The 22783-nt window shown below is 41.5% G+C and overlaps 1 protein-coding gene across 1 annotated transcript in view; it reads left to right on the top strand.

Annotated features, from left to right (window-relative positions):
- Positions 1–1243: 1243 nt before the first annotated feature.
- Positions 1244–22783, top strand: part of LOC139155508 (myosin-6-like) — a 73800-nt gene continuing 52260 nt past the window's right edge. Inside the window, exons 1-13 of the mRNA XM_070730662.1 lie at positions 1244–1444; positions 4035–4178; positions 4819–4975; positions 6491–6518; positions 6662–6770; positions 9051–9143; positions 10326–10389; positions 12497–12595; positions 13964–14067; positions 14187–14325; positions 15702–15820; positions 22059–22208; positions 22333–22503. Coding sequence (XP_070586763.1) covers positions 1244–1444; positions 4035–4178; positions 4819–4975; positions 6491–6518; positions 6662–6770; positions 9051–9143; positions 10326–10389; positions 12497–12595; positions 13964–14067; positions 14187–14325; positions 15702–15820; positions 22059–22208; positions 22333–22503 — 1578 coding nt within the window. The remainder of the gene's footprint in view (positions 1445–4034; positions 4179–4818; positions 4976–6490; positions 6519–6661; positions 6771–9050; positions 9144–10325; positions 10390–12496; positions 12596–13963; positions 14068–14186; positions 14326–15701; positions 15821–22058; positions 22209–22332; positions 22504–22783) is intronic.

Raw genomic sequence — 22783 nt, 5'->3', positions numbered from 1 at the left:
CACAATAGTGATAAAAACAGTATACAATGACAAATCTAATATTAAAAGTCTATAATAATAAATCTAACATTAAAAGTCTAAAAGTCCCATTATTTAAAAATCTTACATACAACATGCCATACATAAAACTACATAGGCAAGGGGAGATGTTAATAAATAAATAAATAAATAAATAAATAAATAAATAAATAAATAAATAAATAAATAAATAAATAAATAAATATTTCCAGGCTGTTTTCATGCCATTTGGGGGGCTGGTTTTGGTCATATTGGGGGCAGTTTTCAGGCCATTTTTGGGGCCATTTTTCAGGATGGTTTTGGTGCCCTGAGTCCGAGAGGAGAAGGGCAGCCTATAAATCAATCGATCAAAGAAACAAACAAACAAACATTTCAGGCTGAAGACGAGCTGGCCAGGACACATATGTATGCCAAAAAGCCACTGCCAATGTTGCGCATGACCACCAAGAGGGATCTGCGTGCCACCTCTGGCATGTGTGCCTTAGGATTGCCATCACAGGCCTAGGACAAAATTGCTTCATGCTTCAATTGGTCACTAAATGAACTGATGTTAGTCAAGGACTACCTGTAGAATAACTTTTTTAAAAAAACCCTCTGCCTAGTCAAAGTTGCTTCCGGTTTTATCACCTGCAAGGTACCTCTGTCACTCCAGGCGGTGTGTTTGTGCCTCCCCTCATCTTAAATCTCCTTCTCTTATCTCTATTTGTTTGTTTGTTTATTGCTGTACACCACCCAAAGTCCAAAAGGAGTTGGGCGGCCTATAAATTGAGTTGAGTTGAGTTGAGTTGAGTTGAGTTGAGTTGAGTTGAGTTGAGTTGAATTAAATTAAATTAAATTAAATTAAATTAAATTAAATTAAATTAAATTAAATTAAATTAAATTAAATTAAATTAAATTAAATTAAATTAAATTAAATTAAATTAAATTAAATTAAATTAAATTAAATTAAATTAAATTAAATTAAATTAAATTAAATTAAATTAAATTAAATTAAATTAAATTTTAAATTACAGTACATCACATCTTATTGATTGATTGATTGATTGATTTGATTTGATTTCTATGCCGCCTCTCTCCAAAGACTCAGGGCAGCTTACAACATATTAAAAACAGTAGATTGCAATAAGATTAAATCCAATTAATTTGAAATTACATAACTATCTAAATTACATTAAATCAAATCAAATTAAAAAAAATTCTTCTCCCTTCCCTCCTGCCACGCAGAATGGGTGACGCAGTCATGGCTGAATTCGGGGCAGCGGCTCCTTACCTTCGCAAGTCGGACAAGGAACGTCTCGAAGCCCAGACTCGGCCCTTCGACAGCCGGAGCGAGTGCTTTGTGCCCGACGAAAAAGAGGAATACATCAAGGGCAAAGTGACAAGCCGGGAAGCGGGCATGGTCACCGTGCAGACGGAGAGCGGCAAGGTGGGTGGATTCTTGGCTGCATAGCTAGAGGTATAACAAGCAGGAAGAGGGAGATTATGATCCCGCTATATAGAGTGCTGGTGAGACCATATTTGGAATAATACTGTGTCCAGTTCTGGAGACCTCACCTACAAAAAGATATTGACAAAATTGAACGGCTCCAAAGACGGGCGACAAGAATGGTGGAAGGTCTTAAGCATAAAATGTATCAGGAAAGACTTCGTGAACTCAATCTGTATAGTCTGGAGGACAGAAGAAAAAGGGGGGACATGATCGAAACATTTAAATATGTTAAAGGGTTAAATAAGGTTCAGGAGGGAAGTGTTTTTAATAGGAAAGTGAACGCAAGAACAAGGGGACACAATCTGAAGTTAGTTGGGGGAAAGATCAAAAGCAACATGAGAAAATATTATTTGACTGAAAGATTAGTAGATCCTTGGAACAAACTTCCAGCAGATGTGGTAGATAAATCCACAGTAACTGAATTTAAACATGCCTGGGATAAACATAGATCCATCCTAAGATAAAATACAGAAAATAGTATAAGGGCAGACTAGATGGACCATGAGGTCTTTTTCTGCCGTCAGACTTCTATGTTTCTATGTGGAAAAGCTGGGTCCCAAGAGAAGGGTGGCAATGGAGGACAACGGGTTGACCTGCGCGGAAGCAAAAATATAGACGAAAATCGCCGAACTGTCACTCGCACCCGCGTCCTAAGATTTGACTTGCCACGACACGCACGTACACGTGCCAGATATCCGAAGCTGCACGCACAGTGCACTGGTAGCAGCAGTAGCGGCAACCCCTGCCTGGCTGTGATGTGTTGGGGGAAAGTTTTGCGCATGCAGAAGTTAATCCACCAAGTAGCCACGGTACTTCACGGTTCATCTTTCGCAGATTCGCTACTTCACGGGTTTTTTCAAAGGGGGCTTGTGGCCGCTATATCGCAGATAATGAAGGAAAATCCAGGAAAACCGTGAAAGTTGAATGTCCAAAATACTGTATTCATGGTGATTGCTGTGCCCCCCTCCATCCTCATTCTCAGCAGAGGCCTCGCGTCTTAGAACGCCGGGGCAGGGACGGTTAGTGTGTGTGTGTGTGGGAGGGAATTGCAGTGGTGACTTCCTTCAGCCCGCGCATCACGGGAAAGGCTCAGCTTGTCTTGTCCTCCAGTTCGCGGATGTTTCTCAACTCTGAAGATCGTCCACTGCCGCCTGACTACAGGAAAGCGGCTACCACCGCTGCTGACCGCTGAGAGAAGCCGGTCTCTCTCAGCGGTCAGCAGCGGTGGGTTGTTAACAATACAGGGAGAATTTTAAAAGTCCAAATACTCGTTAAATACATTAAAAATATCTTTCCTCTAGTTCGCAGAAATTAGTTTTTCGCGGGTGGTCTTGGAACGCATCCCCCACGAAAAATGAGGGATCACTGTATACCTAATTGAAAAAACACTGCAGAAGGTTTTCTTGTAAAAATATTATTTATTTTTTTTCTTGTCAAAATGCTTCTCTAAATAAACTATCGCTTTTACATTTAATCACTATAACAAGCTATCCACAATACTTTCATATAACTCTTACTATATCCATCACTGCAACCACCCAGCACAAAACACTCTATAAGAAATCACTCTCTACTATAACAAACCACTCTGTAGCAAACCACACCCATGCAAGGGTGTTCCTCCTTATACAGTGGTACCTCGTGATATGAACCCCTCGCCATACGAATAATCTGAGACATGAACCTGGGGTTCAGAAATTTTTTGCCTCTTCTTCCAAACTTTGGCAAAAGTTTGGGTTCGGGTGGCCGCCGAGAAGCTCTGCCGCCTGGCTGTCGCCTTTTGAAACAGCCGCGGGGGGGGGGGGGGGGCTTCTCGGTGTTCTCCCGAACGCTGAACCTGGAAGTTCGGCAAAAGTTTGGGGTTGGCGTTCGGGTTCAGGAGGACGCTGAGAAGCCCTGCCGCCCGGCTGTTAGCTTTTCAAAAGAGCCGCGGAGTTGTCAGGCTAGTCGGGAGGCTGAAAAGGAGGTGGGGAATCCCAATAGGGAATTCCATGGGCGGAGCTTTGACGTCACAAGGACGTCCTTCCTGGCCGGAAGTTCGGCAAAAGTTCAGGTTTGGCGTTCGGGTTCGGGAGGACGCCAAAAGCCCCCCGGCTGTTTCAAAAGGTGACAGCCAGGTGGCGGCGTTTTTTTGCAGTTTTTTTTCTTGCACGCATTCATTCATTTTACATTGTTTCCTATGGGAAACAATCTTTCATCTTACGAACTTTTCACCTTACGAACCTCCCCCAGGAACCAATTAGGTTCGTAAGACGAGGTATTACTGTATAGGTTACAGCCAATCAAGTTGCAGTATGTTTAGCAAACGCATGATTACATGGTGATTATGGCTTACATCAGCCTTTCCTATCGCTACAATTACAAACCATTTACTTGTATTGTAATATTACCTTCAGAAATAAACTTATTTCTGGCATGATGTCTCATCTGCCTCACCTGCGGCTCTTCTTCCTACTTACCGACATCATTTTCACTGTCCGCTACACCCGGCCAACCTCCATTCCTTCTTCCTGAACCTTTTTTTCAGACCGTGACGGTGAGGGAGGCCGACGTCCATCAGCAGAACCCGCCCAAATTCGACAAGATCGAGGACATGGCGATGCTGACCTTTCTCCACGAACCGGCTGTGCTGTACAACCTGAAGGAGCGCTACGCCTCCTGGATGATCTACGTGAGTAAAGATATGTCCAACCTTGTGGGGGCCCACTGGAAATCGGGATTTATTTTCTCCCCAAAGCAAACACCTCTCCCGACCATCAGTAATGTTTCTCGATGTCGTCTTTGGAGATTCTCAGTCATCCAGATTGCTCCCAAAGGTGAAAGAGGGGAAGAGAGCAAGGAAAGAAAAAAAAATGGTAGAGGGGAAGGAAGAAGAAAAGAGAAGGAAGAGGGGAGGGAAAAGAAGAAAAGGACGGGGAAGAATGGAATGAAGGAAGGAAGGAAGGAAGGGATTAAAGGAAAGAGGGAGGGAGGGGATTAAATTGAGAGTGAGTGAGGGTCTGAGGAAGTCTTGCTTTAGCACTTGACCACCACAGCTGCCAAACTAGTCACACCCGCCCTGACCACGCCCCCTAAGGTAAAACACAACCTTGATGGTCCCACCATAAATTCAAATTTGCCACTGCTGGTCAAGGAATTTGCCACAGCTGGGAATTCTGGGAGATGAAGTTCACCCCTCATCCCCGTGTGGAGAATATCAGATATGGAGGAAGCTGAGCAATTCCAATTTCCCCTACCCCCCAAAAAATGCTCCGAATCATGCAATTTTGAGTGAATATTTTGTGGGGGGGTTGGTCTTTTCTCCTTCCCAGACGTATTCTGGCCTTTTCTGCGTGACGGTCAATCCATACAAATGGCTCCCCGTCTACGACGCTGAGGTCGTGGCTGCCTATAGGGGAAAAAAGAGAAGCGAAGCCCCTCCCCATATTTTCTCCATCTCCGACAACGCGTATCAATACATGTTGACAGGTAGGAAGCTTCAATCCAGTGAAGGGCTGCAAAATTTTTTACTCCCATTCTGTGGGTGTGCCTTATTTTGTGGGTGTGGCTTGCCGGGCAAGTGACCAGGTGGGAGTGGCTTGACGATCATGTGATTGGGGGTAGCTTAAAGATCATGTGACTGGCTTAAAGGTGACTCACGTCAAGGGTTTGCGCTAGAGTTAGGGTGCCTGACTTCTCCTCGCTTCAAAGAGATACAATTTCCCTATCTGTGTACTATTACTGAACATCCAAAATATGCTATTTAATTCTATGTATATATGCCATATATGTACATACATATTACACACAGGCCCACAAAAATGTACATTATCTACTATATAAACTGTATATGTATGTACACATATAAACACGCACAGCTCTTCATTTTTAAAATAGAATTTATTATTTTCCAGTCTCTTTTGCAAAAACAATAATACAATAAATACAATAAGAGATTCTGCATTGTTAAATCATTGCATCTTCTTCATCCTCCTCCTCTTCCTCCTCCTCAGGCTGTTTGGGGGGCCATTTTCAGCCTAAAATTGGCTTGAAAATGGCCGAGAAAATGTCTTGTTTTTCAGGTTATTTTTTACCTCAAAAAAAGCCCCAAAACAGGTGGAGGGGTGTTAACCGATGGTCCGATTTACCGTTTTTCCAAACTGCGCAGGTCATTTTTTACCTCAAAAAGGGCCCAAAAACAGGCAGAGGGGTGTTAACCAGTGGTCCGATTTACAGTTCTCCAAACTGCACAGGTCATTTTTTACCTCAAAAAAGGCCCCCAAAAAGGCGGAGGGGTGTTAATTGGTGGTCCGATTTACCGGTTCTCCAAACTGCGCAGGTCATTTTTTACCTCAAAAAGGACCCAAAATCAGGTGGAGGGGTGTTAACCGGTGGTCCAATTTACCAGTTCTCCAAACTGCACAGGTCATTTTTTACCTCAAAAAAGCCCCCAAAACAGGCGGAGGGGTGTTAACCGATGGTCCGGTTTACCGGTTCTCCAAATTGCGCAGGTCATTTTTTACCTCAAAAAAAGGCCCCAAAACAGGCGGAGGGGTGTTAACCGATAGTCCGATTTACGGTTCTCCAAACTGCGCAGGTCATTTTTTACCTCAAAAAAGCCCCCAAAACAGGCGGAGGGGTGTTAACCGGTGGTCCTATTTACCAGTTCTCTAAACTGCGCAGGTCATTTTTAACCTCAAAAAGGGCCCAAAAATAGGCGAGGGGGTGTGTGTTAACTGGTGGTTCGATTTATCGGTTCTGCAAACTACGCAGGTCATTTTTTACCTCAAAAATGGCCCCAAAACAGGTGGAGGGGTGTTAACCGGTGGTCTGATTTACCGGTTCTCCAAACTGCACAGAATCAGAACAAGGGGTTTAGGAGAATCCATTCTGAACGAAGCAGCCCACCTCCTCAGCTACCCATTTATTGTCAAAGATGACAACGAATTGTCAAATTCGGCTCTGCTCTGAGCCCTTCTTGATATTTTGCTATTTTTTTTTCAGATCGAGAAAACCAATCTATTCTCATCACGTGAGTATTAAAATGCACCTTCTCCTCAAAGTTTTAAAAGCTGTAGGATGGGATGGCTTAGAAAATATTGATGAAAGCTACTCGGTTCCCTTGCACACAAACACACACACACACACACACACCTCATTCTGTCTCCTTTTCAGTGGAGAATCCGGTGCTGGGAAAACGGTCAACACGAAACGGGTCATCCAATACTTTGCGAGCATCGCTGCCATTGGGGACCGCAAAAAAGAGGCCGCCAACTCCCCCAAGGTAATTCTTATTCTGGTTTTGGGGTTCAACAGTTACGGGACCGCCTCCTACCTCATACCTCACTGCAGCCAGTAAGAGCCCACAGAGTTGGCCTTCTGTTGTTCCCGTCCTCCAACCAATGATGGTTGGCAGGACTTTGGGGAAGAGCCTTCTCTGTGGTGGCTCCGACCCTGTGTAACCAATTGCCTCCAGAGATTTGAAATATCTTCTCTCTACCAGTCTTCCAAAAAAACGTGAAGACCTGGCTTTTCCAGCAGGCCTGGAATTAGGATTGACTGTTAGTACGCATGTTGTTGGGTTTTTTTGATATAGTACTTTTTATGGTATTGCAGATTTCATCTATGTTTTTATTGCTCTTTTTATTTGTATTGTATTTACAACTGTTGTTAGCCAATCAGTGTCTGTTTCGGAGTGAGTGGCATATAAATGCAATAAAGAGAGAGAGAGAGAGATAGGTAGATAGGTAGAGAGATAAAGATAGATAATATTCTCCAATCTGCTTCTCCAGATATATGTTTAGCTATGGTTAGTAGCTTAACATCTGGAGAGCATCAACTTTTTATTGATTGATTGATTGATTTTGTCCATTGCACAATGAGAGTTATATTGGGTATACATATAGTAAATATATAATGAAGGTTATAGAGGATGTACTCATAGAAAAGTATATCTAAGAAAGAAGAGAAGAGAAGAAATAGGAATCAAATATATCAGTGAAATAATAATATAGGAAAGAAGAATGGTATAGGAGATATCGGAGAGCAAAAGGACAGGGGACGGAAGGCACGTTGGTGTACGCCCCTTACTGACCTCTGGAGAGGTCAACCGTGGATAGTCTAAGGGTAAAGTGTTGGGGGTTTGGGGATGACACTACAGAGTCCAGCAATGAGGTCCATGCTTCGACAACTCAGTTACTGAAGTTGTATTTTTTACAGTCAAGTTTGGAGCTGTTAATATTAAGCAATTAAAGGGCCAGTGCACCTAAGCCTTTACTAGCAAATGGCGCCATCTACTGGTTGAAGTGGAATTCCACTTGAATACGCCCAAGCCTTAGCAAAATTCAGCTGGTGGCCAGTAGAGGGAGGCAGCAAGCGTATTCTAATCTTTGGCGATTCATAGTGTGACCACCAGATGGCTCTGCTTTTTTGCTCAGGCTTGGGCATATTCAAGTGGATTTCCACTTCAACCAGTAGATGGCGCCGTTTGCTAGTAAAGGCTTAGGTGCACTGGCCCTTTAATTCCTTTGTCTAAAGGGAGCAGTGTGCTGTTTTCTAGAACAAGCATTCAATTCTCAGGCATAACTTTAATATCGGCTTCTTGGTTAGTGTTATGGAGAGAGGCAAAAACTCTGAGTTTGTAGATCCACAAATAGTTGAAACAGGCAAAAACAATAGCCTTTAAATGCAAACATGCCCCCCTTCTACCCTTATGCTGAACAGATTAGAGCAACACTTTTCCAAGGCAGTAAGTGGGGGGGGGATTTCTTTTCTCTTATTCTTAAGGCTTCAGAAGGCAGTAACATAGCATGCAGCAACCTCAGGATGAGAATTTAAGGCTTCTGGTCATCAGAAGAGGGGTCAGACCTCTTTCAGGCTATTAAGTTTGCAGGGAACCAGAGGGAGGTTTAATCTTTTTTAGTAGGCTGATTACTTCTTTAGGTCAGCAGTGATTGCTTTGAAGGCTTGCAGCTACTACCCCTTTTTACAACCTCTTTTTACTGTTCTGGTATAAGCTCAACTTTTCCCAGTCAGATAACTCAGCACAACGAGATATCACATATCATTTTATTGCAGGAATTCTCACAATAACTCACAGTTATGATGCGATTCTTCTGCAGTAAAATCTTTCCCATTATGGAGGTAAAAAGAGGTTGAATTGACCCCAGCTCTAGGTGTAGCATCTACATGCTGGCTGGCTTAGTGAGTGAAGACAAAAGACCCACTGGAATGTTCTCTCCAATTACCCGAGTCAGAGCCAATAGGAATACACAAATGTGGTCACATGTAAACTACATTACCCAGAGTGCAATTTCACTACATTTCCCCTAATACAATATCTTAAAGAAACATGCCTAAGTACAGTCCAACTATCTCTGTCTCTGGGGACAGCATTATTGTTGTTGTTATTATTATTATTATTGTTATTATTATGATTACTACTACTATTACTATTACTATTACTACTACTATTACTATTACTATTACTACTACTATTACTATTATTATTATCATCATCATCATCATCATCATCATCATCATCATCTCTTTGGTTCCTCTTTAGGGGACGTTGGAAGATCAAATTATCCAGGCCAACCCTGCTTTGGAGGCCTTCGGCAATGCCAAAACTTTGAGGAATGACAATTCTTCTCGTTTTGTGAGTGCTCCAAATCTAAAGTTGGATTTGAGTAAGAAGGATATCCAGAAGCCATTCTAGAATCCCTGGGGGGGCGGGGCATTAAGATGGAAGAGATCTCATTCGTCTTCCTGCTCTGCAAGGTTAGGTCGACCTTGAATGGGCAGCCATCTTGCAGAGCGGGGTGGGGTGTTAACTTACCTGGCTGCTGGTTTGCTTCTTCCCACGCTGTATGGCACATGTGCAGTGGCAGTAAAATCCCCAAAAAAATCCCCCCCCCCCAAAAAAACCGAAAACAAAATGGTGATGTATGCACAGTGCCAGAAGAAAAAAAACAGGGGGGGGATTTCCCCCCCAAATTTCAAAAAATATTCAAAACAGAGATAGCGGCACCCATGGACTGACCAAATCAGTTCCGACCAAATCAGTTCCATTACATCATTGTGACGTCATTAGTGTTTTGCTACCAGTTCGGGCAAACTGGTCTGAACTGGAAGGAACCCACCTCTGTTGCAGAGGCCATCAGTCCATCCCATACTACCCTGCTTCCTGCCAAAATAAGACAACCCCTAGTAATAAGCCCGATCAGGCTTTTGGGTGCATGGCAACAAGGTCTTATTTTTGGGAAACACGGTCCTCCACTTACAACAGTGATGGCAAACCTTTCTTTCCTTGGGTGCCAAAAGAGCATGCACATGCAGCATTGTGCATGCATGAGTGCCCATACCTATAATTCAATGCCTGGGGAGGGTGGAAACAGCTTCCCCTGCCTTCTTGGAGACCCTCTGGAGGCCAGGAACAGCCTGTTTCCTAACTTCTGGTGGGCCCAGTAGGCTCGTGTTTCACCCTCCCCAGGCTCCAAAGGCTTCCCTGGAGAGAGGGGAAGGTAAAAATGCCTTCACCCATCCCCCTGGAGGCTCTCTGGAAGCCAAAAACGACCTCCCAGAGACTCTGTGCAAGCCAAAAATCAGCTGGCCAGCCCACACAAGCATGTTGGAGCTGAGCTTTGGCAATGGTTCATGTGCCAGCAGGAATAGTTCCACGTGCCACCTGTGGCACCTGTGCCATAGGTTCGCCATCACTGACTTACAACAATTCATTTAGTAACCATTCAAGGATTGAAATCACAGCTTATTAATTATGAGGCGAGAGATCCACCTCTAGGCCACTGCACCCCCCATTTACACTGTTATTTCTACCTAGGGCAAATTCATCCGAATTCATTTTGGGGCAACAGGCAAGTTGGCCTCTGCGGATATTGAGACGTGTAAGTCCACCCCTGGTTAATAAAAGTTCTATTTATCCACCTGTCCGTCTTCTTTCCCTGCCCAATGTCCAGTCTAAAGCCTTCCTAACCAATAAAGCCTCCTAACCAACCCATTGATGCTAGTTGGAAACTAATCAAAGAAAGCAGCAACCTAGAATTAAGGAGAAACTTCTTAACAGCAAAGACAATTAACCACTGGAACAGCTTGCCACTGGAAATTGTGGGTGCTTCATATTGGAGGTTTTTAAGAAGAGACTGGACAGTCACTTCGCTGAAATGGTTTAAGTTCTCTTGCTTGAGCAAGAGGCTGGACTAGAAGATCTCCAAGGTCCCTTCCTGTTTTGTTTTGTTCTATTCTATTCTATTCTACTCTACTCTATTCTACCCTACTCTATATTCTATTCTATTATATTCTACTCTACTCTATATTCTATTCTATTCTATATTATTCTATTCTACTCTACTCTACCCTAGTCCATATTCTATTCTATTCTATATTATTCTATTCTATTCCACTCTATATTCTATTCTATTCTATTCTATATTATTCTATTCTATTCTACTCTACTCTATTCTACTCTATATTCTATTCTATTCTATATTATTCTATTCTACTCTACTCTACCCTACTCTATATTCTATTCTATATTACTCTACTCTACTCTACTCTACCCTATATATTCTATTCTATATTATTCTACTCTACTCTACCCTATATATTCTATTCTATTCTATATTATTCTATTCTACTCTACTCTACCCTACTCTATATTCTGTTCTATTCTATATTATTCTACTCTACTCTATTTTCTTTTCTATTTCATTCCATCCCATCCCATCCTATCCTATCCTATCCTATCCTACTCTACTCTACTCTACTCTATTCCACCCTATATTTTCTATTCTATTCTATTCTATTCCATTCCATCCTATCCTATTCTACTCTCCTCTACTATACTCTATTTTCTTTTCTACTCTTTTCTACCCTACTCTATATTCTATTCTACTCTACTCTACTCCACTCTAGTCTACTCTACTCTATTCCACCCTATATTTTCTATTCTATTCTATTCTATTCTATTCTAGTCTAGTCTAGTCTACTCTATTCTACTCTATTCTACTCTACTCTACTCTACTCTATTCCACCCTATATTTTCTATTCTATTCTATTCTATTCTACTCTACTCTACTCTATTCCACCCTACACTATTTTCTATTCTACTCTACTCTAGTCTACTCCACTCTAGTCTACTCTACTCTATTCCACCCTATATTTTCTATTCTATTCTATTCTATTCTATTCTATTCTATTCTAGTCTAGTCTAGTCTACTCTATTCTACTCTATTCTACTCTACTCTACTCTACTCTATTCCACCCTATATTTTCTATTCTATTCTATTCTATTCTACTCTACTCTACTCTATTCCACCCTACTCTATATTCTATTCTACTCTACTCTAGTCTACTCCACTGTAGTCTACTCTATTCCACCCTACTCTATTTTCTATTCTATTCCATTCCATTCTTCTTCAGCTCTGACCTAAACCCTTCCATTTCCCACCATCCAGTCAGACTTGAAGAAGCTTCTTGGAGGAGAAGCGAAACGTCTTAAAAAAAAATAATCCCAGAAAGTCCAGTTGCCTTTTGATAAAAAAAAAAAAAAGCACCCTTGGGACAAACCTGGTCTAGCTGATTTATATACTAGAAAATAGAAAAACTCAGAAGAAGAAGGGAGACAGCAGAGAAGATGGATGGATGAGGTGAGCGAGGTCACCGGAAGGGCTATCCATTATTCCCAGAGGCGATTAAGACGAGGGGCACCAGCTAACCAGGAATCACCTTGAACTCAATAAAACCCTCATCCGTCCATCTTTCCATCCAACCTTTAACTTCCCTCTCCAAATATTTCATCCCTCACTTGACCGCTTTTGTTGACAGATGCTCCCCCAGCCATCTTTATTATGTATTAATGAAGCTCTTCTTTGTATCTCATTCCAATCTCCTTCAGTCTTTTGTTTTTGTTTTTCTCCTTCTTCCTCTTCTCCTCATGTTTACGTATCCTCCATTTTATTTCTCTTTTCTCTCTTTCTCCCTTTTTTTTTTTAGATCTCTTAGAGAAGTCTCGGGTGATTTTTCAGCTGAAATCTGAGAGAAATTACCACATCTTCTATCAGATTTTGTCCAACAAGAAACCAGAACTTCTGGGCAAGTTTTATTTTACTTATTGATTGATTGCTGCTTTTTTTTTTAGATTTCTAGGCCGCTCTTCTCCTGGTGGATTCAAATAGGGTTTTTTGGGGGGGAGAGGGGCTTCATACAAACATCCATCTAGAGACTTATCAAAGTTACAATGAGCACTGAACAAAGGGTCTTAAGGCGGTTAATGACTTAACGACGGTTAACAACTTAACAATGGTTGCACCATCCCCTTGGTCATTAGTGTGTTCTAATCCTTTACTACTGGTTAGCAGATACACATGCACAGAAGGGTCCCACGAGGGTGGGCGGAGTGTCTGGAGAAGGTGGGAGGAGCATTTGACGCATGTGGGTGGAGTTCCTGGCTGGTGGGCGGAGCATCCTGGATGGGTGGGTGGAGTGTTGTGGGCAGCTGGCTGGAGCATCCTGGGTGTGTGGGCAGAGTGTCCAGGGCGGATGGACGGATCACCCCGGGCACATGGATGGAGTGTCCTGGGCAGGTGGGCGGGGCATACCGGGCAGGTGGGCGCAACATCCTGGACAGATGGGCGAAGCACTCCAGAGTGGATGGGTGAGGTGTCCTGCCACCAGCACCACCAGTTCTAAGAACCGGTCCCAACTGGGACCAACCTACTGCTGCCCTTGTTGCCCATGATCAAAATCTGGCTGCTTGAAAACCAGTTCACATTTATGATGGTTGCAGCATCCTGGGATCACTCAGTCCCTTTTTGTGATCTTCTGAGCTATGTTAAAGGAGAAACCAGACTTATCTATAAACTGTGTGACTAATTTAATGACAACAGTACTTAACAACTATGGAAAGAAAAGTTGTAAAATTCACTTAACAAATGTCTCGCTTAACCACAAAAATGTTGGCCTCGACTGTGGTTGTAAATTGAGGACTGCCTCTCTTATGAATAAGCTTAAGCATAAAACGTATCAGGAAATACTTCATGAACTCAATCTGTATAGTCTGGAGGACAGAAGGAAAAGGGGGGACACGATCGAAATATTTAAATATGTTAAAGGGTTAAATAAGGTCCAGGAGGGAAGTGTTTTTAATAGGAAAGTGAACACAAGAACAAGGGGACACAATCTGAGCTTACTTGGGGGAAAGATCAGAAGGAACATGAGAAAATATTATTTTACTGAAAGAGTAGTAGATCCTTGGAACAAACTTCCAGCAGACATGGTTGGTAAATCCACAATAACTGAGTTTAAACATGCATGGGATAAACATAGATCCATCCTAAGATAAAATACAAAAAATAGTATAAGGGCAGACTAGATGGACCTTGAGGTCTTTTTCTGCCGTCAGTCTTCTAGGTTTCTATGTTATCTCATAACTTTGCTTTTCCTCCCATCTTCTCCTAACAGATCTCCTGTTGGTCACCAACAACCCCTACGACTACCACTACATCTCCCAAGGAGAAGTAACGGTGGCCTCCATTGACGACTCTGAAGAGCTAATGGCTACCGATGTAAGTGAATTTGGGTTGATGTTCACCAGCTTTTCAGGAATGGGTAGCAAAGCTGATCAATCTTTTTCACGTTCCGTGGACATTGCCTCTTTCTGTTCACCCACCTCTTTTTCGCTCAGAGTGCCTTTGACGTCCTGGGCTTCACCCCTGAGGAGAAAGTGGGTGTCTACAAGCTGACGGGCGCCATCATGCACTACGGGAACATGAAGTTCAAGCAGAAGCAGCGTGAAGAACAGGCTGAGCCTGATGGGACTGAGGGTAAGTCTTGGGATTCATTATTGGAATGTACAGCACTGTATTTCTACGACACCACTACAGCGGTATTCAACCAGTAGATGGCAGTGTTTATAAGTTTGGATCTGTGGTATATATTCTGTGCTCTTTGGTTCTAAGTAAGTTAAGCAGTAAAGCACATGGTGACTATTTGTTTGCTCTGTGGTGCTTTATATAAACAGCATGCCTAACAGTGAGAAAGTAATAGATCCTAGGATAAAAGGAAAATGGATGGAGGTTATAGATGGTCTGAAAAGGTTTTCTCAACGTTCTCCAGTTTATTATAGATGGTCCTTGACTTACAACTGTTCATTTAGTGACTGATCAAAGTTATAACCGTATTAAAAGAAAATTTTATTTTTAACCGTATTAACCGTATTAAAAGCAAATTTGTTTGTTTGTTTATTTGTTTATTATTTATTTGTTTATTATTTATTATTTATTTTTATTTATTTATTTATTTATTTATTCCAATAGACAAAGAGGGTTTTAGTGGGTATATATCTATATACACATAGTAAAATACATGATGAAGGTTATAGAGGAGATACTCATAGTAAAATCTATCTAAGAAATTATAGAAAAGAAGATATAGTTCTGTATTAGAACATATCAATGAAAGAATAGAAGAAGAGATATAGGAATAGAAGAAAGGTTTAGGAGATATAGGAGAGCAATAGGACAGGGGACAGAAGGCACTCTAGTGCACTTGTACTCACCCATTACTGACCTCTTAGGAATCTGGAAAGGTCAACCGTAGATAATCTAAGGGTAAAGTGTTGGGGGTTTGGGGATGACACTATGGAGTCCGGTAATGAGTTCCATGCTTCGACAACTCGGTTACTGGAGTCATATTTTTTACAGTCAAGTTTGGAGCGGTTAATATTAAGTTTAAATCTGTTGTGTGCTCTTGTGTTGTTGTGGTTGAAGCTGAAGTAGTCGCCGACAGGCAGGACGTTGCAGCATATGATCTTGTGGGCAATACTTAGATCATGTTTAAGGCGTCTTAGTTCTAGGCTTTCTAGCCCCAGGATTGAAAGTCTAGTCTCATAGGGTGTTCTGTTTCGAGTGGAGGAGTGAAGGGCTCTTCTGGTGAAGTATCTTTGGACATTTTCAAGGGTGTTGATGTCTGAGATGCGATATGGGTTCCAAACAGATGAGCTGTATTCGAGGATGGGTCTGGCAAAATAATTCCATTGGTGCTTGGGAATTTTAGGGATTGAGAAAAACATTTTTTGAAGGAAGACTTCTCTGAGTGTTGCAGAAGAAAAACATCAGGCAAGGAATATTTCACAGGGTTGGGAACCTTTCTTGTTTACATTCCCATGAAATTTATAGAAACCATTTCTTTTATTCTCCAGCCACGGATAAATCTGCCTACTTGATGGGTCTCAACTCAGCTGACTTGGTCAAGGGGCTGTGTCACCCCCGAGTGAAGGTTGGCAATGAATATGTCACCAAAGGGCAAAATGTCCAACAGGTAAGGGTGCTGTCTTCTCCTAGGCTCAGTCGGAGTTGTTAAACAGGAAAGTCTTTGGACTTGACCAAATTTATCCCAGAGCTGCACAAACTGAGAAAGCAGCATCTGTTGAACTTCTACCTTGCAATTCTTTAAAGGGCTAATTTCCTCAGTACAGCTACTCCTCGATCACAATTGTGCCCAAAATTTAGGATGCTAAGTGCAGGACATTGGCTAAGTGACTTTATGAACTTCCTTACCTCAGTTGTTAAGTGATTTGCTGCATTTATTTAAGTTAGTGACATAATTATTAAGTGAATCTGGCCTCCCCATTGACTTTTTATCTTTTTTATGTATTATTTATTTGTCAAGTGTATATATGAATATGAATAAAGTATACTGCTCAAAAAAAATAAAGGGAACACGTAAACAACAGAATATAACTCCAAGTGAATCAAAGTTCTGTGAAATCAAACTGTCCACTTAGGAAGCGACACTGATTGACAATCCATTTCATTTTGTTATGTTTGAACAGAACGAAGTATTCAATGAGACTATTTCTTTCATTCTGGTCTAGGATGTGTTATTTGAGTGTTCCCTTTATTTTTTTGAGTACTGTATATACATTAATGTCCATATATAAAAGTACAAGCATAGTTTTGAGTACATGATATTTTACAAAATAGATGGGGACTTTAGGACAGGGACGGTAGGCACCCTAGTGCGCTTATGCACGCCCCTTGCACACCTCTTAGAAATATGGTGAGGTTGACGGTAGACAGTCTAAGGTTAAAGTTTTGGGGGTTTGGGGAAGAAACTACAGTGTGGTGGTACATTCCAGGCATTGATCACTCTGTTGCTGGTCAATTTTTTTGCATTCAAATCATCTATCTATCTATCTATCTATCTATCTATCTATCTATCTATCTATCTATCTATCCTGTCTCTGTCTTATTCCTACCTACCTACCTACCTACCAACCATCTGTCTGTCTATTTCTATATCTACTTATCTGTCTGTCTATATCTACCTACCTATCAATCTGTCTGTCTATCTATTTATCTATCTATCTTACCCACCTACCTACGTACCTATCAACCTACCTACATTTATCTACCTACCTACCTACCAGCTCCCTATCTATCAATCGGTCTGTCTGTCTGTCCATCTGTCCATCTGTCCCTCTATCCATCTGTCCATCTGTCCATCTATCCATCTATCCATCTATCCATCTATCTATCCATCCATCCATCATCTATCTATCTATCTATCTATCTATCTACCTACCTACCTACCTACCTACCTATTTTCCTATCATTTTCACAATAGACATTCAATTTATTAGATTTGTATGACATATCCAATTCCTACCGTCCCTTGTCCTAATGTTTCTATTTTACTAGTATCATGTATATAAACATTGTTATATCTTGTATACCAACAATATGTACTTGACAAAACAATAAAATAAATAAAATAAAATGAAACAAAATACAGTAAAATGTTTTATCCTCCAGTCCCCTGATCCTCCTTGTTGCTCTGCTCTGCACTCTTTCTAGTCTCAACATCTTATATACATGCATACATACATACATACATACATACATACATACATACATACATATATATATCATGGCGACCAAAACTGGACGCAGTATTCCAAGTGTGGCCTTACCAAGGCCTTATAATTTTTTCCTTTCAGTGTGGAAACCCAGGCTCAGCAGAAGGCCTGAAGCTGTGGATTTGGGGGCAGCCAGGCTCAGCAAACACCTGTCCCACCAACGTCTTTCAGCTATGTCCGCGACAGCTGGAACCCAAAACCCAAAAGCACGCCACAAATACACAACAGCTTGCCAACCCTGGCTGATAGCTTTGTCTCCTTCTAAGGCATGGGTATCCAGAAACTGAAAAATGGACATCCTACTCAGATATTTCTTCTTTCAAATACAGTGATACCTCTACCTACAAACACTTCTACTTACGAACTTTTCTAGATAAGAACCAGATGTTCAAGATTTTTTTGCCTCTTCCGAAGAAGCATTTTCCACTTATAAATCCGAGCCTCCGAAACTGTAACCGGAAAAGGCAGGGAGAAGCCTCCGTGGGGCCTCTCTAGGAATTTCCTGGAAGGAAACAGGGCCAGAAAAGGCAGGGAGAAGCCTCCTTGGGGCCTCTCTAGGAATCTCCTGGGAGGAAACAGGGCCTCCACCCTCCCTGTGGTTTCCCCAATCACACACATTATTTGCTTTTACAAATAATTTTATGGGGAAAATTGCTTCTTCTTACAAACGTTCCTACTTAAGAATCTGGTCACAGAATGAATTAAATTCGTAAGTAGAGGTACGACTGTATTGGAAACTGGGCGGGTGGGAAATAACCCCCAGTTTGTTATAGGTGGTCCTTGACTTACAACTGTTCATTTAGTGACCGATCAAAGTTAAAACCGTATTAAAAGAAAATGACTCACAACCATTTTTCACAGTTATGGATTTTGCAGCATTTCATGCAATCAAAATTCAACTGCTTGGCCACTGTCTCGTATTTACGACGGTCGCAGTGACCCCAGGGAGGGTGGGGGTGTCACACACGATCCCCCTTTTGCGACCTTCTGACAAGCAAAGCCAACGGGGAAGCCGGATTCGCTTAATGACTATGTTACTGATTTAACAACGGAAAGCGATTCACTTAACAACTCTGGCAAGAAAAAAATCTTCTGGCAAAAGAAAATCCAGATGGGGCAAAATGTTCTTCAACAGGTGCCTCGCTTAGCAACTTTGGAGTCCATGGATGTGGTTAAATCAAAGGCTACCTTCGTTGTTAAGCAATTTTGCAAAGTGGCACAGCGTTTTTAAAAAGTTAGCCTTGATTTCATGATTCCTTTTTTGGGGGGGGGGATAAGTTTTTATTTTTCTCCACCTTAAAATAAAACAATACATAAACACAAACACTGCAATAATGCTTATCATAAAACTGATATAACAAATTTTCTTTTTCTTACTAAACATTCAATGGAGGCCCTTGTATCTCTCTCCTCATTTAAAATTCAATAAAATTCAACATTATTAAATATTAAGCATCAAAAAAGAAAAAAAAAATTCTCCACCTTACAGTAAAACATTACCTAAATATAAACATGAGGAAAATTTCATATATCTAAATTTTAATTGAAACTTTCATATCCATTTAACTAATTAATCCAATATCAAATTCAGTGTTCCCTCGATTTTCATGGGGGATGCGTTCCGAGACCGCCCATGAAAGTCGAATTTCCACGAAGTAAAGATATGGAAGTAAATACACCATTTTTGGCTGTGAACAGTATCACAAGCCATCCCTTAACACTTTAAACCCCTAAATTACCATTTCCCATTCCCTTAACAACAATTTACTCACCATTATTACTGGTACTCACCATTGAATAAGACACTTAGTGATCCTGATATTTATAAACATAATTATTTATTAACAATAATTTTTTTGTTTGTTATTTATTTGTAAAAATTATTAGTTTGGTGATGAGGTCATCGGGCGGGAAAAAACGTGGTATAGAAAAAAACCCGCGAGGTATTTTTTAATTAATATTTTTTGAAAAACCGTGGTATAGGCGATTCGCGAAGTTCGAACCCGCGAAAATCGAGGGAACACTGTAATTGGATATAGAAGTGTTTTATATATTGTATTATTTATTGAAATGTTGTAAGCCGCCCCGAGTTCACAGAGAGGGGTGGCATATAAATCCAATTAATCAATCAATCAATTAATTAATTAATTAATTAATTTTTATTTATTTTTATTTATTTATTTATTATTTGGATTTGTATGCCGCCCCTCTCCGAAGACTCGGGGCAGCTCACAACAAGTGAAACAATCATGATAATCCAATTAATTAAAATATTTAAAGATTTAAGAAAAACCCCATGTACTAACAGACACACACACAAGCATACCATGTATAAATTAAACGTGCCCAGGGGAGGTGTTTCAGTTCCCCCATGCCTGACGGCAAAGGTGGGTCTTAAGGAGTTTACGGAAGGCAGGAAGAGTAGGGGCAGTTCTAATCTCCGAGGGGAGTTGGTTCCAGAGGGCCGGTGCCGCCACAGAAAAGGCTCTTCCCCTGGGGCCCGCCAACCGACATTGTTTAGTTGACGGGACCCAGAGAAGGCCCACTCTGTGGGACCTAATTGGTCGCTGGGATTCGTGCGGCAGGAGGCGGTCTCAGAGATTCCTTTGATTGCACGTGATCCAGGGGTGCAATGTGCCCAGTTCACTCGTGCCTGTCAGTCATCGGAAAGCCACTCGCAAAGGGAGTGTGAGGCTCCGCCCACCGGCCCGGACACCGCCATTTGGGTTCTTTTACCCTCTGCACATGCACGAAGCCTTCTGCGCATGCGCAGAAAGTAAAAGAACCCAAATGGTGGCATCCAAATGGGGGGCGCGGAGCCTCACACTCCCTTCACAACCAGCTCTCCGACGGCTAACATGCACAAGCAAACCGGCAGCTGAGATGATCCCAGGCGGGATTTATCTCTCTTTTATTCAAGTCTTAAAACCCCGTCTTAAAATCCTGATAGATTTGTTCTTCTGCCAGATTTGCATTCCAGGGGTTTAGATAGAAGTATCAATCAATAAGAGGGATGCTCGCAGGATTAGAGGAAGTTTGCTATTCTTAAACCCCGATTACTGGCTTTAGGGAGGCGACTGTCCGGCCATGGGGGAGCTAAACCAACATTGGTTTCAGCCGATTTGGCTCTCGCGTTCTTTCAGAAGATCAAGAAGGAGTCAAAATGCCAAAAGGGGATTGAAATGCCATTGCTAAATCGGGGCCATTCGAGGCCTGGAAAGGGCTTTTAAGAGAGATGGAGGAAGCCTTTCCCGTGTCCCACAATGCACTAGTAGAGCAGAATCCTGGGGCATTGTGGGAAATAAAAAATAGAGAGGGAAGGTAGGTAGGAAGGTAGGTAGAGATGATAGATTGATAGATAATAGATGATAGATAATGAGGGATGGATAGATAAATAGATAGGTAGGTAGGTAGGAAGGAAGGAAGGTAGAGATGATAGATAGATAGATAGATAGATAGATAGATTGATTGATTGATAGATAGATAATAGATAGATGATATATAATGAGGGACAGATAGATAGGTAGGTAGGTATGTAGATGGGTAGATGGGTAGATAGGTAGATAGGTAGAAACAGGCAGATGGATGGATGGATGGATAGATTAGATAGATAGATAGATAGATAGATAGGTAGATAGGTAGATAGGTAGATAGGTAGATAGGTAGATAGGTAGGTAGGTAGGTAGGTAGGTAGGTAGGTAGATAGGAAGGTAGAGATAATAGATAGATAATAGATAGATGATAGATAATGAGGGACAGATAGATAGATAGATAGATAGATAGATAGATAGATAGATAGATAGATAGATAGATAGATAGAAACAGGCAGATGGACAGATGGGTGGATTGATAGATTAGATAGATAGATAGATAGATAGATAGATAGATAGATAGATAGATAGATAGATAGATAGATAGGTAGGTAGGTAGGTAGGTAGGAAGGAAGGAAGGTAGGTAGAGATAATAGATTGATAGATAATAGAAAGATGATGGATAATGAGGGATCGATAGATAGATAGATAGATAGATAGATAGATAGATAGATAGATAGATAGATAGATAGATAGATAGATAGCGAGTGCCATCAGTGATTCGAGTATAAGTCGAGGTCGGATTTTTCAGCACATTTTTGGTGCTGAAAAACTCAATTTATACTTGAGTATATACGGTAAGTAAAAAGTAATGATAAAAAAAGACAATAGGACAGGGGTGGTAGGCAAAGTGGTGCACTCATGCAAGCCCCATATAGACCTCTTAGAAATGGAGAGAGGGCAACTGTGGACAATCTAGGGTTAAAGTTTTTCGGGTTTGGGGAAGAAATCACAGAGTCTGGTAGTGTATTTCAGGTGTTGATCTCTCTATTGCTGAAGTCCTATTTTCTGCAGTCTAATTTAGAGCAGTTTACATTGAGTTTGAATCTCTTACGTGCTCTTGTATTGCTGCAGTTGAAGGTGAAGTAGACATTAACAGGAAGGACATTTTGGTATATGATTTTATGAACTGTATTTAGATCAGATCAGAAGCAACATAGTTGTAAATTGTCTAATTGCAGTATTTCATGTCTGGTGGAATAAGGTATTCTGTTGCGAATGGATTATTCTAATGTGTCACTATATCCGACCTCTCCTGTCCACCCAGGTGTATTATTCCATAGGGGCCCTGGCCAAGTCCGTGTATGAGAAAATGTTCAGTTGGATGGTCATCAGAATCAACAACTCTTTGGAGACCAAGCAACCTCGGCAATATTTCATCGGCGTGTTGGACATAGCAGGATTTGAGATTTTTGATGTAAGTTCGTTGCAACAGTGTCTACAGGGAACAGGGTGAGGCCTACATGTCTTACATTGGTGGGTTGACTTTGGATGGTCCATAATTTTGTTTCCCCTACCCACAATTCCCCCTCCCGTCCCAGTTCAACAGCTTTGAGCAGCTGTGCATCAACTTCACCAACGAGAAGCTGCAACAGTTCTTCAACCACCACATGTTTGTGCTGGAACAAGAGGAGTACAAGAAGGAGGGCATTGAATGGGTGTTCATTGACTTCGGCATGGACCTCCAGGCCTGCATTGACCTGATTGAGAAGGTAAGCTGTGGGGAAAATTGGGTTAAATCCTCCATCATTGGTTCTCCGAAGCGCATCTCAGGTCAGCTTTTCTGAACGACAGTTTGGAGGGCAGACACACAACCTCTCGATAACCTGAGAGCAGAAGAAAGAGGTTACAGATTCTAGGAAGATCTGATTCTTCTGGTTTAACAAATTAATAGAGTTTATTATTTTTTATTTATTGGATTTGTATGCCGCCCCTCTCTGCAGACTCGGGGCGGCTCACAACAGCAATAAAAACAATATAGTGGTGGAACAA

The sequence above is a fragment of the Erythrolamprus reginae genome, unplaced genomic scaffold, assembly GCF_031021105.1.
Source record: "Erythrolamprus reginae isolate rEryReg1 unplaced genomic scaffold, rEryReg1.hap1 H_26, whole genome shotgun sequence".
Classification (NCBI taxonomy): Eukaryota; Metazoa; Chordata; class Lepidosauria; order Squamata; family Dipsadidae; genus Erythrolamprus; species Erythrolamprus reginae.
The sequence above is the reverse complement of the archived record's forward strand: the minus strand, read 5'-3'. Positions and strand labels throughout refer to the sequence as shown.